The 18,460-nt window shown below is 43.9% G+C and overlaps 1 protein-coding gene across 5 annotated transcripts in view; it reads left to right on the top strand.

The window, feature by feature from the left end:
* NAV2 (neuron navigator 2) overlaps window positions 1–18,460 on the top strand; it is a 410,342-nt gene that overhangs the window by 357,735 nt on the left and 34,147 nt on the right. For all 5 annotated transcript variants that reach the window (XM_090032867.1, XM_090032864.1, XM_090032863.1 and 2 more), the window contains 3 exons: window positions 10,379–10,462; window positions 13,624–13,735; window positions 16,281–16,426. In XM_090032867.1, coding sequence (XP_089888993.1) covers window positions 10,379–10,462; window positions 13,624–13,735; window positions 16,281–16,426 — 342 coding nt within the window. The remainder of the gene's footprint in view (window positions 1–10,378; window positions 10,463–13,623; window positions 13,736–16,280; window positions 16,427–18,460) is intronic.

The following is an 18,460-nucleotide window of genomic DNA, read 5'->3' as shown; positions in this document are numbered from 1 at the left end:
CAACCCAGTGCCCCTCACTCCCAAGCCACTGCCCCCTGCTCCCGGGCAGGCTGGAACTCTGCCAGCCTGCAAGGGAAAAACCATGGTTTCCCACGTTTTTCTCCTTTAAAGTGAATCCATTTTTAAAGTTTGTTTGCAACCCTTTCACATATTCTTGTCAGCCACTTTTAGGTTGCGACCCACAGATTGAGAAACACTGATTTAAAGAGCATAAGATATTTGTTACAATATTTTTACTTGCTTGCCCTGAGGACCTTACAGTGCTGTGAAATGGTATAAATAGTTTTACACAAGGAAGCTTTCCAAACTAGAAAGAAGGCATTGGGTTTAATTCCACTTGAGTCAACACTGTGTGTGACCCTTGCTCAGTCTTTTTGACCTGTGGTGCCTCTGTCAGATGTAGTTGAAATGTGGGTTAAATAAAGAGGCAGCTCACTGTAAAACAAGTAATTCCAATATAAACAAACTACAAATGAGTAGTGACTATTTTAAGATCATTTTTGTATTTGAGGATTGTAGGAATGGGTGAGTAAGGTTACTGAAGAGGAAATTCCTGGACACTGGCTCTTGAATTAGTAAAATAGTAAAGACACCAGGGGATGGTTTGACCTGAGTCATGACTTCCACCACAGAATGGAAAATAAAAGTAGGTTTAATCAGCATGTTGGTGCAGACATAAGTGCCAGCTTTTAAAATAGAAAGAGAAACCAATGAAATGGTTAATAGATAAGCTGAGGAATGAATATTAAGTCTACATTTAGTACTTCTGTCACTTCAACATTCCAGTGCTGAGGGGAAAAAACAAATGCAAGTAGTAAAATTGTTACATTTACCATATAAATGCAAAGAGCCCTGAATGCATTAAAGGCTTTCATTCAGTCCACTTCTTACATATCTTTTTAAACCTTGCTCAACATGTAAGGCTTTGCTGTCTTAAATGTTGACCAGTTGTTCTCTTGCATCAATTTTTTGGCTAATTGACTATTCATGAATGAAACCAGCTTCAGCTCTTTAAAGAAAAGACCTTTACCAGACACAGGTCTTCATGTCAATTCAGTTTGGCTACAACTTTCTTTATTGCAGTGTCTGTCTACCTTGCAGGCTGATCTGGAAGAATAATCTCGAAGTAGTGGTATCTTTAAGGCCATAATTACTCCCTCTATTAAAAAGCTATTCAGAATTCATGGAGTTTTCTCTGGCAAGGAGAACTTGTTTTCTCAGAAACATCAAAGTCCAAAACATTCCTGCATTGTACCAATGGTTCCATATTTGGAACAAACTGTCATTTAGGTTAACACTGTATTTTTATATTTTATAAAATCAACAACATTTCCTACTCGGTACTTTTGCTTTTGTGTTCTCCAGAGTGAATATAGTACTGTTGTAATGTGCCACATTCCTGGTCACTGGGGATGAAGTTGCTGATTTTCCATAAAAGTGGTATAGCTGAGTTATTTTGTCAGGGTCTCAGGACTAGCTGACAGCCAGAACCTATCCCAGTTGGGGCAATGAGGTAATAGCTGGAAGAGCTAGACTTCTTGGAATTGATTACTGGGAAGTGTTCCCAGGTATTTGGGGTCTTATTAGCCATAGGACTCTGGCTGGGAAATGTGCATTTTTTCTTGCTTCTGATGTTCAGCTGGTCTTCTAGAGTCTGTTACTTCTGGTACTTGGCCATTTTCCTGGTTTCTGCCACTGGTTTCAGCCTTTGGCTTGCTTTCTGGCTCCAGCCTCTGGACCACCCATGTCCTGATCTATTATAGGTGGTCCCTTACATACTGGTAGTGCAGATTTCTCCAACTTGCTTCATCTTTGAATGATGACTTCTTGCCATGGAAAACTGTTTTATTTCCAATGTCCAGTCAACTTTAGGTACATTTCCAATGCTATGCAGATGCTGGAACATTAAAGCAAATCAACTGAAAGTGCAGAATCTAAAGCACTCGCATATCACACTTTATCTTGGGTAACTTGACTTCACACCTTCAGTTGATTTGCTTTAAACTTTTGGAAAGTAACATCAAGGGTGCCAGTTGTGGTGGCAGTTTAATGAAAATAAATCCTTCAGACAAGGAAGTGAATTAAGTCCAACTAATCCTTTTCCTTATACTTCTCTAAACAGTTTCCCAGATAGCAATAACTTTTGGTTACCTGCTCAGGTTTTGAAGCATAATTGGTCCCATCATGCCATTTACCTAATTTTTTTTACTTGCCCAAATATTTGAAATGAGATTCTTCATTGTTACTGAAAATAGTTGTGGTTTTTTTTAAACAGAAAATAGTAAAGACTGTTTTTGGAATAAACATTTTGGTTTTTCTAGTGCATATACTGGTCATTAAACTTGTTTGATTTTCTGCCATTTTTCTCACAGTCTCAGCCCTGTTTATTTTTATAGGGGCTGATGGGAATGAGAGCCACATATCTCGTGTTATTGTACTATTCATGTTTGTTTTCATTGTGAACGTGAGAACGGTTATTTAGAATAAGTCGGCTATGTGCTGATGATGAACAAGTCTGGAATAGCTATGTGAAATATTTCACCATCCTGTATATAAACAGATGAGAGAATGGTGTTTTGTACTGATAAAATTTAAAATATATGTTGCATTTTATCTTCCCTGTATGTAATTATTTTTATATGAGAATAAGATACCATTAGTTATTCTGATTCACCTCAATCATTGTGACAGAGATTAGGTAAAAATATAGTTAATATTATATACCATTTTGACATAGCACAGCAAAAAATGGTTCTTCTCTTGCATTTCTCTCTCACATTACTTCATTCTTCTTATTTTGGATCAATATAATAGGTTAGGCATAATTGTCTATTGTAAGTTATGAGAATATATAGTATATTTATCTATGGTTTACTCTGTTTTTTTTGCTGCTTATTACTATTCTTTTGAAATGAAAAGGGTTAGACAGAGGCTGAAACTAGAGCTTCAAGGGCATTTGGATATGGAGCTGAACTCCCAAATTTCAATAGTGGCTGCTGTGGTGGTAATATTCCTGAGTGAAAACCTAAATGAGAATACCCACAAATTTCTGTAAAAAAATATGTCTACTACAGAAATAGAGCAGGAATTTTTTTTTAAAAGAGGTACTAAAGTTTCAAGTTGAGGATTCTATACTAGTATTTTATAATAGACACGTATTTCTTTTCATTTGGTGTCACGGCAATACTGGACAGGTATCACCTTTAGAATAGTCATAGAGGGCTGGTTCTAATCCCCTCCCCCTTTCTAGACATCATATGAACAAGGAGAATAATAAATTGAAGTAGACAGAAAGTAAATGAAATTATAAGCTTCAGATGTATGGTTGGTAGTTTTCTTACCTTCCCTAATTTAAAGCAGCTGATGACATATTTTAAGCATGTAATTTACAGTTATATGTATGCTTCTCGCAATATATACTCTAGTACTGTAAACTACAGGGCACAGTGCTAACAACAGAGAAGCAGAATGTGACTGTAGAGCAGTGATTCACAACCAGGATGCTGCCAGATCCTTTGAAGCATGCTGGGAGGTGGGAGGAGATAAGGAGATAAACGAGGTATGAGGAGTTAATCAAATCAGATAAGCCCAGGCTCAGTGTTGTCCCTGCCAGGATGATCCTTACTCCCTGGTCTCTCTGCAATAGGGTTACCGTATTTCCAGTTTCAAAAAAGAACACATCTGTTGGGAGGGGGCAATGTTATGCCCATGCTCTGCCCCTGCCCCTCACTCCCAAGCCACAGCCCCGCCCCCAGCTGTGCTGTTGCCTTTCACTCCTGACCGACACTACTCTTGCTTCCAGACCATGCCGGTGCCCTTCACTCCAAATCCTCAGCCCCCCTGCCCCTGCTGATACCCTCACTCTCAACCTGTAGCCCCCTGGCACTGCCTGTGCCCCACACTCCTGACCTACAGCCCCCAGCTTCCCCCAGTCCTCCAGCGTCTCCTGGCTGGCCTGCCCCTATGAGCATGGGCACCATCCCTGGTGCCTCCGGGTTGGCCATGCAGCTCCTTGCCACCCCTGAAGGGCCCGCTCCCTTCCCCTGCCCTATTGCAGCCCCCGTGCCTAGACAGCTTCCCCTGTGCTGGAAGGCACCCAGCCCCCTCACACACCCCTGCCCTCCACACACACACAGTGCCCTTGAAAGTCCTCAAGCCCTGGCCCTCCAACCCTTGCCCCCATAGACTTACCTACATGCAGCTTCTGAGGCTGCTCTCACCACCTTGCCTGGCTGCATGCTGGCCATATGCATATGCACCTGAAGACAGACATGATGCTCCCTGTCTACAATTGCCCTCTTCCCTCTTTCATCATCCCCAACAGCTCCTTGCTAGGGCAAGCTGGGAAGTGCTGGGAAAAACTTCAGTGCTGAGCAGAGCAAAATCCCAGACATTTGTTGATATTCTAAAAAAAACCTGCCTAAACGCAAAAAGAGGACATGTCCGGGAAAACCCAGACATATTATAACCCTACTCTACTAGTACTATAATATAGAAATTAGCTTCTGAAAATTGGGTGGCACTCAATTCACAAAAGTTATGGATGGATGCCTCAAGTCTGCTGAAGGGTACCTTGAGTCTAAAAAGGTTGAGAACCACTGCTCTAAAAGGATTCTAACCTGTGGCATGGATGCCACAAGTGGTGCATATGGCAGATGGGGTAGGGAACACAGCAGCAGATAGGCCAGGGCAGAGAAAGCAGGGTAACAGATGTGCAGGGAAGGAAACAGAAAACAGAGAAGCTGATCAAGAAGGGGGAAGGGATTGGAGTGGCACTTGAAGAGAGTACATGGTTAATTTGTGGCATGCTAGCCAAAAGGGTTGGCTCCCCACTGCTCTAGATGATCCTTTGCTATTAAAGTAGGTTGGTAATTCAAGCCATTTCAAAGATTTAACATAATTGTATGGCTATTATATTGAACTTTCTGGCTTTATAGCTTTTTCATTTATGAGTCATTTCCAGTGTCATCTGAACATCTGCAGAAACTGTACAGAAACAGAGGGTTTCCATCTGCCCACATCTTGGTGTCCATTCAGTCCACTGGATGCTGACTTATTTTAATTCTAAAACCTTATAATGTTAGCACCCAATCTTAAGATATTTGTGTCACGGAGTGGGGCCTGCGAGTGGCCGTGATCTCGCTAGCGCCCCCTGCCGTGTCAATTACGGTGATCCAGCACCCTCGTCTCGCCTGCCATGTCTTTGTTCTTATAAGTTCAGTAAGGGAGGCTGCCTACTCTCACCTCAACACCGCGCTGGTATCAGCTCTGTTCCAAGTGGGGTGCACCAACACCCCAGCCTTATGGGCAATGCGTGCCTCCTACCTCCCCTTTAGCATACCCCAAGCCTCGCAGTTCTTCCTGGATGTTGTCTGGTCCCACGCCCTACTGGCGCCCCCTGGACTGGCCTACAACCAGCGCCCCTTCTCTGGCGTCTCTGGGCTTAACCCCTAGCCAGCGCCCCTTCTTGGGCGCCCCTGGGCCTAACCCACAATCAGCGCCCCTTCTCTGGCGCCCTTGGGCCTAACCCACAATCAGCGTCCCTTCTCTGGTGCTCCTTCCGGGCGTGGCCTCCTTGCCTGGATTAACCCTCTATGTCAACTGTGCTCAGGTGGCTTAAGCCCTACCTGGCCCCTTCTGAGTCCTGTCCATGGTGACCATCCAATTGGGCTCAGGCGGCCAGAGCCTTACCTGGCCCCTGCTGACCCCTGCCAATGATGGTTGTCCTACTAGGTGTGTCCTGGTAGGCTCAGGCGGCTGGAGCCCTACCTGGCCCCTTCAAAGTCCTGTCAATGATGACCCTGACATCAAGCGTGTCCTGTAAGGCTCAGGCAGCCGGAGCCTTATCTGGCCCGTCTGGTTCCTAGGGCTCCCCTGCTGGTACGGGGACCCTCCAGACCACTCTTTAGCCTGCACCTGTCCTGGGTACCTGTCAATGAAACCTGTCGCCTGCCTTGGGGTGGCTTGATCTAGTATGTGGCCCACCTAGGGCCTCTGCCGCGCCTCTCGCACCCGTTGTCCCCCTGCGGGGCCTTTGCCGAGCCTCCCGCGCCCGTTGCCCCCTGTGAGGCCTTTGCCGTGCCTCCCATGCCCGTTGCCCCCTTTGAGGCCTTTGCCGTGCCTCTCTGGCGCCAACCGCTGTGCCCCACTGGCACTACTCACCATGCTGCACTGAGCACCACTGGGCACCGGGAACCCCCAAGCTGCTGGGGAGCCCCCGTGAGGCCTCCTCACACCCCTACAGCCTCACCCGGTCCTCCGGTGTAATCATAACAAAACCGTAAGCCAAGCGGCTACAACACAAGCAAAAGCCCACCGGCTTATAACACAAACCACATGCTGCACTGGTTCTCACCGTTACCTTTCTCAGGGCGCTCTCTCTCTCCCCTCGCATCATTGCAGCGGACAAACTGCCACCATAGGCTCTGCTGCTCAGCTCTCTGCTGCAGAGCTCCAGCTGTTATAAAGGGCCTGGCCCTGCCCCCTTCTGGTCACCTGACCGGCTGGTTGCCACAGCAACCTGCAGCTGCACTGCTCTGCTGCTTGACAACTCTCCTCTTATCCTTTAAGTCACAGGGCACCTCAGTGCCCCTGTGACACTTTGGTATATTAGTTTTGCAGCCATGTGAATTATGGAGGTTCCAATATCATTCTGAGCTCAGATCAAGTTAAGCTTTAGTTGTTTTGTTTTCTTCTACAGTTTATTTTTGACGTGTGTTCAAAAAACCCAGAATACTGCAGAACTCTTTTTAATTAGAACATAATTTTTTAATGTAGCAAATCTATTGCAACTTTACATATTACCAGAAAATTACATATGTTGGCCCAATGAACACCTCTAACAAACACTGAGGAGAATCAAACAAGCAAGGAATATACTTTGAGCTAGGGAGGATTTTGCAGTTTATTTGCTTGCTTTTCAGAGCTGAGAATGTACATTTCAAAGGGACCATGGATATCAGTGGTAATAAAGAGAATAAAACTGAACCAAGTATGGCCCTCTGTGTATGTGTAGCATTGTAGAAGTGAAGAGCCTAATGTTTCATTCTTCCACTAGTACTGGTTATTTTATTGCCCAGCCTGAATTAGTGTTTTAATATAATCAGCATAATTCTCAGCATTTTTTTTGATAAAGAAAGCCAGAAAAATACCTGGCATAAATGCTAGGAATTCCAGGATGGGCAGTCAGCAGATCACCATTCTAAGAGGCATGCCTTAAAATTTTGAAGAGCTTTCTTGCTGAATGAAGACTATCAGCTGTCTATGCTTCTATTAAACTGGCAACCACTTTACAATGGCCTCAACTATTTTCCTTCTATGTAGAAAAAGCAGGTTGGACCTGGACTGATTTACCTAGCTTGCATCATTCTACCTTCTGATCAGCACAACAAGAATCTCCCTTTGAAGCCTCTGTTGTCCATTGACCCAAAACAGCAAAGTAGAATTTTTTTTTTACTTAAGAAACCTCACATTATTAATCCTTCAGATTAATTACTTGTTCGTATACAATGAAAGAGTGATTACCCAATTTAGGTTAAATATTTTTCACTAAGCTTGACCTAGTTAATTAGTTGCCTAGCAGTCTGCTTTTCTTTTAATTGCATAGATTTCCTATTAAAATATTCCCAAACATCTAAGATATTATAAATCATGTAGTATTTTGATATGGTAGTCAAAATGATAGCTTGATAAGTAATGGAAATACACAAGTTTTGACTTGTGATGGACTTCTTATGACCTTTTGCTTGTAAAATTCCAGTGTAATATTACCTTGCTTAAATCTGCGAACCTGTCTGAGATACAAGATTTTTTAAACCTTTAAACTGTTAGCCTATATATAGATTAATGATTAAATTCAGTTGACAGAAGTTGTCTCTAGTGAGTGTTTTGCTTGAGGTAAGGTTAGCACATCAATGTGTGATAGCATTTTTGTGGCTTGATTTAAAAGTAGCTGTGCAGAATAACTTTTTTTTCTGTCTCACATCTTGAAGCATTTTTTAAAATAATGGCAGTGGGAAGAACCAGACAACTTTATTTGAATTCATAAGCATTTGCTATAAAATTCAATCACTCTCTTCTGCCTTCAAAAGCATTTGTCACGCTTTTATCTATGTACTTAATAATATTTAAGAAGTATCTAATAAGACACTTGTTCATACAATGTGCATACATCATATTTCAAAATCCTGCCACTAAAGTTCTTGATTGGTTTGAAGGGTGTTAATTTTTTGTGCAAGAAATTCTGTAGGTGATATCTTTTCCTGGATCAATTGTATGGTTGAGAAAGATTTTGACAAGCATTCATGTACAGTGTATTCTTCAGGTAATTTTTTAGCAATTTCTATTGGCTGATTTTCTGGCTGGTTTGGTGGCAGTTCAATAGAAGGAAAATGACACTAATTTTTCCTTTAGATGGAACAATTAATGCATATAGTTAAGAATATTTAATCGGTTATTTCATAGAGATATCTCTGGGGTATAGATCTTCACTTCCCTGTCATGGCCACCAATGCATGTTCATAACTTTTACAGAACATACCTATGAATATAGTAGTAATGTAGTCAAATGTGGGATGGAAAGAGATTTAAGGATTTCTGGGTATTCTTCCTAACACTGTTGAAGGCTAGCTTTGTGATTTTTGAAGAACTTACTTAGCTTCTTCATGTCTCAATTTCCTTATTTAAGAAATTGATATAGTAAAATTTAATTGCCTAAGCAGGGGCTCATTCTTACTAAAATGCCTTGATGTTTTCTGAGAAAACGAGCGTTAGGAGTCCAGAAGTCCTGAAAGCTTTTAGCAACTGTGTAGCAAGTATAGTTGTAATTGTCTAAATAAGAATTTCAGAACTTAAGAATCGCTTCTAAAACAAACCCAAAGGTCCCTTCCAGCCCATGTTTCAAATTTAATTTCCAGTGATTCTGGAATAGCTGTTATCTCACTGTCTTTTTCTAAAGTGTTACATGACCTTCACAGAAAAATTAAGAGATCCAAACCACACTTGCATTGCTATTCTCTCAATGCCCTGGTAGTATGCCTGTTCTTTCCAGTGATCTCATAGCATTTACAGTTGACACAGAATATAATGCAAGGTCAAGTGTATAGAGTATGCAGTATACTAGGGGATTGAAAAATGGGCTGTATTCAATTCAGACTCGGATTTGGCCTGAATCAGGGACAGTGATTTGATTTGGATCAGTGTCTCTGATTTGATTCAGCCAAATCTGAATTTGAAGATTCGATACTGATTCGGAGAATCAGTGATTCAGCCATAGACACAGCTTTAAATGTTATTTCTGCATACCTCGAGGTGCTAGGCATGGCTTGTGAATGCTGCAATGCTGGGGCAGATGGAGCATCCCACAGGAGCACAGGGAGGCTCCCCGCATGCTCAGCAATGAACCTGGAAGTGTACTGAAAATACTTTCGGTCCACTTCTGGGTCCACCGCAGAGCATGCAGGGGAGCTCCCTCATGTTCCTCTGGCTCAGCGATTGGCCCTGGGTGCCCCCCACCGCGCTTCTCAGTGGACCCGGAAGTGGACTGGAAGTGCTTCTGGTCCACTTCTGGGTCTGCTGCCGAGTGTGCTGGGGAACCTCCTGCACTCCTGTGGGACACTCCATCCGCTCCAGTATCACAGCATTCATGAGCCGCCTGGTACCTTGATGTATATAGAAAAAACATTTAAAGCTATGCCTATATCCAAATCATCGAATATCTCCAAATCGATTCGGAGGGTTCTGATTCGCTGCAGAGAGATTAAAGGCTCTCCTGATTTGATTTGGAGATTCAGCCACCGAATCGTGCCAAATCTCCGCCAAATTGAATTAGGGACTGAAGCTTTACACAGACCTACAGTATACCTTTAAGAAATTTAGGTATTGATGTGCAAGATCAAACCAGTGGTCCTTCTATATCTGTAAGCAGTCTGATAATGATCAGTATCAATTTTCCCAGAGGAAGAAACCGTGCCATAGGTATTTATGAGATGATCTGTTCTTAGGGAAAAGTTTCTTCTCACCCACAACAGTGAAGTTGGATTATCACCCCCATATTTAAATGTGCTTCTTTTAATAACATTTTTCCACAGAGACTACCACTTGTAAATAAATAAATAAATACATAATCTGGAGACTGATCTTTTTTCTTCTGATATTGCTAATTTTCCCACAGTAAATTATTTCTACTAATTTGTTTGTAGGACATTTGAAAGGATATGTTTTCATTTTGACTTGCCTACTCTAATCTTTTTACTTCCCCTGAGGCATCTACTTAACCAAACATGAGGGCACAGTACTACTTTAATGCTTACATGAAGAACACAGATGCTGATTTAGAAGAGAGTGTAAAATTCACTCTGCAATATCATTTGACTTTCAGGCTCACCTTGTGGCAGCATTTGAACAGAGCCTTGGGAACATGACAATTAGACTACAGAGTTTGACTATGACAGCAGAACAAAAGGCAAGTTGGAGATGAATTTGTGCAGTATATATGTACATAGACACATGCATCCCAGAGGGGCAGGTCCAAAATGACTTTTAAAGTCTTTGTATGAGATGTTTAATTAATTAGGTTAAATCTTCCATTTATATTTTAAAATATAAAATATGGATCTTACAGAGAACTGGCCCTTGGTGAAAATAGTCACTCTAGAGATAGAGGTGATGTGGTAGTTCTGGCACAAGAATGGGAGCCAGGGGGCATGTCTACACATGTTATTAATGCACAGCAATAAATTCTGGTGCAGTTTGTGACGGAGTTTATTGCTCCCACGTGCACCATTTGAACGTGCACCCAGGACCACAGCATATTGAGCTGGGGCACAGCAGTCCTGGCTGGCAGGTGAACTCAGGTGGTTCCTCCTGCCAGCCTGGGGCTGCTCCTACCTGGCTCAACATGCTGTGGAGTGGCTGGCTGGGGCAGGAGGGTGCTTCAGTGTGGGGCTTCCTGGCAGCCTCTGCATGAAGCTCACTTGTGTCCCAGTAACTCTACTGTGGGATAGTACTTTTGTTTACAAGTACCAACCTACAGCAGAGCTAATTAGTTTACTCCATCTTAATAGCACCACCATGGTGGCATTTTAGTGGAAAGCTAATTGGTCAGTTCAGCTGTAAACCTCTCATGTAGACGCACCCAGTACCTCTTTAAGTTCTGCTCCTAGTTGTGTCACTGTAACTCACTCTCTAGCCTTGGAAAAAAATCACTTAACCTTTCTGCCTTGGTTTCCCCACCTGTAACTTTGACAAATTAATGCTTGTTTACCTCACAGAAGAGTTGTAAGGGACTGATTAGATAATGTCTGTGAATGTTGGAAGTATGTTGTAGGTAAAGAATGCTAATTATTGCTTATTGTTGTAATGTGTCTTCTCCCAACACTGACAGGGTGCATCTACATGTGCAATTAATGAGACTGAATAAATGCCGGCACAATTTTCACCAGAGCAAAACTACCATATTTCATGGTGTACAAGTTGAGTTTTGAAGCCCAGTTTTTAATTCTTAAAATTCAACCTCAATTTATACACCATATCACTGTCCCCTGTGAGCGGCATGGCGCTCAGCTGTCACAGCCCAGGTATCACTGCTCACAGAGGATGGGGCCAAGAGCTGAGCCCAGCACAGCTTGCAGGGGATGGGGCTTCACCAGCTGAGCACCAAACATGGCCCTGTCTGCTACAAGTGGTGCTACCAAGTACTGAACCCTGCCCTGTCCCCTGTAAGTGGCTCCAGTCCCAGCCATGGCAGCTGAGCTCTGGGCCTGGCACTTGGCTGGTGCAGCCCTATCCCATGCAAGCAGTGCCAGGCTCAGCTGGCATGGCCCCATCCCCTGTGAGTGGCAGTGGGTTTGGTGCTCAGCTGGCACAGCCCAGGCAGTGCCACTTGCAGAGGATGGAGCTGCATCAGCCGAAAGCTGAACCCAGCCTCATCCCCTACAAGTGGTGCTTTGGGTCAGGTCAACTTATACACTGGATCTACAAAAGTCATAACTTTTCAGATCAGAAATATGGGGTCGACGTATACACCATTATGATAGCGGGCACGCTTGAGGCAGAGGCTCAAGCCAGCCCACCCACCTGCCAGTTGGGCAGTCCACCCAGTCTCACCTGCCACAATTTTACTCTTAAAATAATGTGATGGTAAAATGCAGGAGGCTGCCCATTACATGCCCTGATGTTCTATCCACGGCTCCATACCAGCCCTACACTGTGACCCATGCCTTGTAGATGGCATCCAAGAGTTCTAACCAGCTCCAGATCAAGGCCAGGCTAAACTCAGCCGTAGTTAGGCCTCTTCCATAGTACCTAGTTATAGGCCACATGCAGACAGTCCCCTCTCACAGGGGCCTTATTCACTCCCCCTGCTCTTACCATGGTCCCACTCATACCTCCCTTCTTGGGCCACACACACCCTGCCCTTTGCTCTCTGAGCAACCCCTTAGGGCCATTGGACCTAATTCCCTGCACTCTTAGACCCAAGAGGCTGTGTGCTTGCTGACCATTCTCATGCCCTCATCTGAATGGCTGCCAGGCAATTTGCCAAGCTAAGGCTGACTTTGCCCCATGCCCACCTCAGTGCCACTTCTCCACCCCTGTCTCTCTGAGGTTCCACACTGCCCCCTCGTTGGTGCCAGAGTTCGCTAGGATCCTCCATCCCCACTGCCCCCATAGACTCGGATGCATCCCAAAATGTGCCTGGCCTACCAGTTTGAACTAAAAACCCACCAAATGGTTGAGGCTAGCATTTAGGTGCCCTTCCCCACCTTTCACTGGGGAGGCAACTGGTCTGGCATTTCTTGGGGACTCCCACACCACCAGGAGCCCCACCAGGCCATCTTTCCTGAGCAGATCGTAGTTTTAGGTAATACACAAGACCACTGAGCCCTTCTCTTCCCCCATAGCCTCCCCTTTACCTCAGATTTATTCCTGGAGCCAGAGCTCAGTTTCTTCCCTGCTGGCTGGTCACAAACTGCTCCTCTCAGCCCAGAGAGCTGGGCATTAAATGGCTGCCCTAATCAGGCACCTGCCCTCTCCCTGGCTTAGCCCTTGAAGTGACAGGCACCAAAGGTGCTCTGGCACAACAGTGTCAACCTATACACTATGAAATATGGTAATCCAGATGTCACCATCTACATGTGTATTTAAGCACAGTAATTTACTCCACAGTTGGATAGTAGCTATGTGTGATGGGACTATCTGACAGCACAATAAATTAGTCTACACTGACGTAATTACAGTGAACATATAGATGGTGACACTTTACTGCGCAGCAAATTAGTCTACTGCTCAGTAAAGTCTACATGTAGACACTCCCACATATACACAAATCCAAACCACATTCTGAACCTTACTTCATAATAAAAAAGCCATCAAGCTTAAACAGTGTATCTCAATACACATTTAACTGAACTGAAAGAAAAACTGCATTTTACGGAATGTCATTATATGACCTTTTCTAAAGTTGTGATTCAAAGGTCTAATCACTGTATTATGAGAAATGTGCTTTGCCAGCTACTCCAAGCCCCAGCCAGATTTTTTATTTTTCAGTTGTTCGATCAGTCCCCCAAACAGCAGTGCTTTGAGTTATATATATAAAAATAAACATCAATATCAATTTTATTTCAGGATTCAGAACTGAATGAATTACGGAAAACCATTGAGCTTTTAAAGAAGCAGAATGCTGCTGCTCAAGCTGCCATTAATGGAGTAATTAATACACCTGAGCTCAACTGCAAAGGTAAAGAGAAAACTCTTCTTTTAATATCAGTGCAGCACTCCCATGACATTAGTCCTGTTGATAATATCTGATGCAACTTTGCCTTGCCAGAAATTGGCTTTGCGTATATCACCAACATGTATTTCACCAACATGTATTTGCTTGTCTTTGGGTGGAGATTTGTAATTTTGTATCTCAGATAAGACCCTATAGTTTTAATTTATAGGTTCCACATAAATATACTATGGTGTAGTGCTATGCATCCTCTTCAAATGCACTATATTCTTCTCAGAACAGTAAAGAAATACAGTTTCCCTTGTGGTTATTTTTAGATTGCTGTATAACTGCCCAATTCTTTTATTGTGTAATTTCAAATACAAGTGTCACATATCAGGGTTCCAGCAGTGACTGTGCTGCCCCCTAGAAGCTCTGTGACTGATGCCCACTCTGCCCTAGGGCACCTTCTGGCCTCGTCTTCCATGCCTTGATGGAAATGTGATAAGAGGGAGGCTGCCCTGATCTTATTATGACCACCCAGATTTTGGTCATGGACTTGCAGGCTAATGACATGGCTCCATATACCATTTCCCATGCCTTGCTGATGGCATCCTTGCAGATGTCCTGCTAGTCACTGATACAACCCCTCTCTAGGTCTCTCTCAGCCTCACTCCAGGCCTCAGACCCCTCAGTCTCTGCTCATAGCCCCTTCTCCAGTTGCCAGACGCCTTGGTCTCTCCTCCGGTCCCACAGACCCCTTGGTCTCACCCTACTGCTCCCTTAGCCACCAGATCCTTTGGTCTCTCTCAGGCCCTATTCCAGTTGCTAGACCACTCAGTCCCTCTCAGGCCTCTCTCTGAAGCCCTCAGACCCCTCTGTTTCACCCAACTGCTCCCTGGGCTACCAGGCCCCTTGGTCTCTCTCCTGGCCTCTCTACAGGATATCACCTCCTCTGTACTTTCCTTACCTCTCTCCAGGCCCTTGGCCCTGTCCAACCCTGTGCTCTAGTCCTGGCTCCTTACTGGGCCACTGGACTGTCATGGTCCCGGACTTCTCTGGCCGCTCACTGGGCCACTGGATTCTCAGGGTCCCAGTCTCTCCTGGCCCCTCACTGGGCCTCTCTCTATTCCTGGCCCTTCACTGGGCCTCTGGACCCATAGATTTCCTAGATTTCATAAATATTAGGGCTGGAAGGGACCTCAGAAGATCATCAAGTCCAGCCCTTCGCCTATGGGATCCTGGTCTTCCCTGCTGAGTGCTTCTTTTTTGGGGTGTGCTCCCCTCCCCCTCCATAGGGTCACCCACAAAGCAGTGAGAGCTGAGGCTTTCCAGTACCCCATCCTTGCCTTTCCCTGGAGTGGTTCATGCATGACATTTCATGGAGGCTGCCTTGCCACAGGCAGCCCCACCACACCAATCAACTCCAGTAGGGTATAGTTTCAGGTCTTACCCAAACCTGATCTTACATGTCCTATGCCCCTCCTGGGCTGCTAAGCAGTGGACCCCCTGGCTCTGGCTCCAGCTCACTCTTGGACCCACCAGCCATCATCTTTCTGGGCTACATGCCCCTTGACTGCCTTTTCTTTTGGCTGCAGCCGCCCAGGGACCTTTGGCTGCTCCTGGGCTCTGGCCTCACCTCAAAGCCAGTTGAGAACTACAGGCCTGCTCCCCTCTGGTAGTTTCCACTGTGGTCTGTTTCACCCTTTGGCCCCTCCTGGGTCCTGGCCCCTGCACAGGCTAGTTGAGATTCCCAGGGTCAGTCCTCCAGCTGTCAGTCCCCTTTGTCTCTGTGGGTCCACCCTCTTTGGCCCCTCCATGGGTCTCTCTCTCTCTCTCTCTCTCTCTCTCTCTCTCTCTCACTCTCTCTCTCTCTCTGCAGGTTCAGAGCCCTCCATAGGTCTTGTTACACAGCCCCTTCCTTCTTTCAGTACAACCTTGCCCCTCAATAGGCCCACAGACTCTCAGCCCCTCTCCCAGGACTCACCTGATCTCTCACTAGGCCCTAGTGCACTTGGCCCCTCTCTCTGGGCTCATCTGGCCTCTTAACAAGACCCAGGCATAGGAAGGGGTCTGAGCTTTCTCTCTGGGCTCTTCTTGCCCTTTAACAGGCCCACAGACTCTTAGCCCCCTTCTCAGGACTCTGGACCCCACACAGTATTCTTAGGAACCTCCTCCATATCCTTAGTTCTTACCTGGGCCACTGGATGTTATTCTCCTTTCTGGCATTCAAGAGTGGTAGCTTTCCTGCTGGTTGATGTTCCTGCACCAGCTCCCAAGTGCCACACAAAGTAAGGACCACAGTCCTGCAATGCCTTCTTCACATTGCTAGGTCCAGTGATTTAAATTGTGGTGGTTTGCTAGAGGACAGGTTTTCAGGATCACATCTGAGATATTAGTCATATCATGAGTAAAGTACCTACCAATTTTGCCATACAATGCGTTATTGTGTGCAAGTGATTCTAAATGTGCTTGTTTCCTGCAACACATTTCTCCTTCTGCAGAGTTGACTAATCAAAGGAGAAGCTGAAATCTCTTAACTGAATTTGACAGTGACTTTGTTAACATTCAGGTACTGGAACTACCCAACCTGCTGACCTGCGGATTCGAAGGCAACATTCTTCAGATAGTGTCTCTAGTATTAATAGTGCTACTAGTCATTCAAGTGTGGGAAGTAACATAGAAAGTGATTCAAAGAAAAAGAAGAGAAAGAACTGGGTGAGTGTATTTCAATAGATTGCATGGTATAAATGTAAATTTATCTTGTGGATGTGTAGCAAGATCCACAGGTCAGCACAAGGTTATATACCACTTGTGTCCTGTCCAAACTCAGTTTTAAAGACATAAGTGAATCTTAAGTAACACAAATTCTACATATTCTCCCCCCCACCAACTGCAGGTACATGAACCAGGGAGAGCAGAGAGCCAAGCGGTCTCATGGAGTGCAAGACATTCTGGGAGTCACAGCTCTCTTGACTGGCAGTGAGTGGACTTTGCTGCTGCCAGGGAAAACTTTCACCCCATATTATTGCTACCGAAGTCCATGTCTAGAGGGCAGAAAAAATGCTGAATTCAGTAGCAAAAAATAGGGGTCATCTCTCTCTCCAGAGGTAGCAAACTCCACTTCTGTTCTACAAAATTATGATTCCCAGAATGTCTTGCACTTTCTGTTTCTTTCTGAACACATTGCCTGTTCTGGCACAGAGGCTTGCAGAGTGACAGGCAGGCAGCAGAGGCAGAGGCAAGCAGTAGGTGAGGCACCCCCACTGCTCCTTCTGGTGCCCCTCCCCTTAGGTGGCTCCTAGGGCATATGCCCCACTTTCACGCCCCATGTTACACTACAGCTATCTGCAGGATGAATTTTACCTTCGCTGACTAAATCATAAAGCCCACAGTGCCAACAACTCTAAAGGACAAATCCTGGTGAACAGATGTGTTGTCTAGGGAAGATTCTAAGTACAGTATGTCATTTAAATAAAGTACATGCACAATGAGGGAGTGTTAAGTTTTTTGATGCTCATAGCACTGTCTTTTTTAAGTACATAGACAACACTTTTCATTTTATCACAAGCTCTGCTCTGAATAGCATCATGGCATTTTTAAATAAAAATAGCTGCTTTTAGGATTTTGTTACAATAGTCTTTATTGTGATAGTAATAAAAGATTTCAAAATACTCAGTTTTAACTTCCCATTTCTTTATCTTGCTCATTATGTATTGTATTTAAGGTACCATGTACTGAAGGAAAGGTACATAAGAACTCAATTTTAATTAGTTCATTGTTATCATAGTAACATTAGGTTTATTGTAGTTTGGGCCAAAATCCTTAGTTCCTATCATATAGGCAGTGAAACAGTCCACACTCTCCAGTGAATTTAAGTCATCCTTAATTGTTAGTTCAGCAACTGCATAAAAATATATCTATGCTACTATAGAATGCTATAGTTGGTTCTTGTGAAAGTTTATTCTGTAATTATAAGTGATCCTGTTCAGGTTATATATGAAACTGCATTTGTGTCATTAAAATACAAAAATCCATTTGAACAGAATTTCAGTTTAATGTTTCTTCTATTCAGTGGTTTCAAATGTTTGAATTCCTTCTTTATAGCAACACTATCTCCTTACCCCCTTTCCCAGCTTCCCCCCACCCCCCTTGTCTGAATGAAAACAATGGCTTCCCCACAATGCTCTGCTGCATTTTAATTGTTGGGGCACTCTGTTGGCAAGGTGGATTTTAATTTCTTTCCTCCTTGTAAGCTGTTGATGAATCCCTTTCACTTAAACCAGTTTAATCCTACACAATTAGTAAGGCCTAATTCAGCCAAATATGTTGCTATCTCTCTTTTAGTCTTGCGTTAGTAGTTAGTTTATGTTATCATAATCTAGAAGGTCTCATCTTAAAATCAGTCTACACCTCTCATTCATCATGCCATTTTTCTTAAAAGTAGTTTAGAAAACTTTGTTATTCTGAAAAGGAGAAATGCACAGGGTTTTAGTGAATTTGAAAGAAACAGCAAATGAGCAAATTTTCATCCAGCAAATGAGCACATGTAAAGAGTGGAGAGTCTTGAGAGCGGAGAACAGGTATAACATGTTAGATGTTTCTTTATTAAGTGGAATTCAGTTGAATTTGGTGAATGTAGTATTTTTTTATTTGACAAATCTTTTGATGTGTTCTAAATTCAGAGCCTCTCATTACATAGGAAACATTATCTCCTGTCTCTTCAGGCTAAAATGAAAATACTTTAAAGAC

Source organism: Crocodylus siamensis, chromosome 2, assembly GCF_052110815.1.
Source record: "Crocodylus siamensis isolate JL-2025a chromosome 2, ASM5211081v1, whole genome shotgun sequence".
In the NCBI taxonomy this organism is placed as follows: Eukaryota; Metazoa; Chordata; order Crocodylia; family Crocodylidae; genus Crocodylus; species Crocodylus siamensis.
Note: the sequence above shows the minus strand (reverse complement) of the source record. Positions and strands in the feature narration are given on the sequence as shown.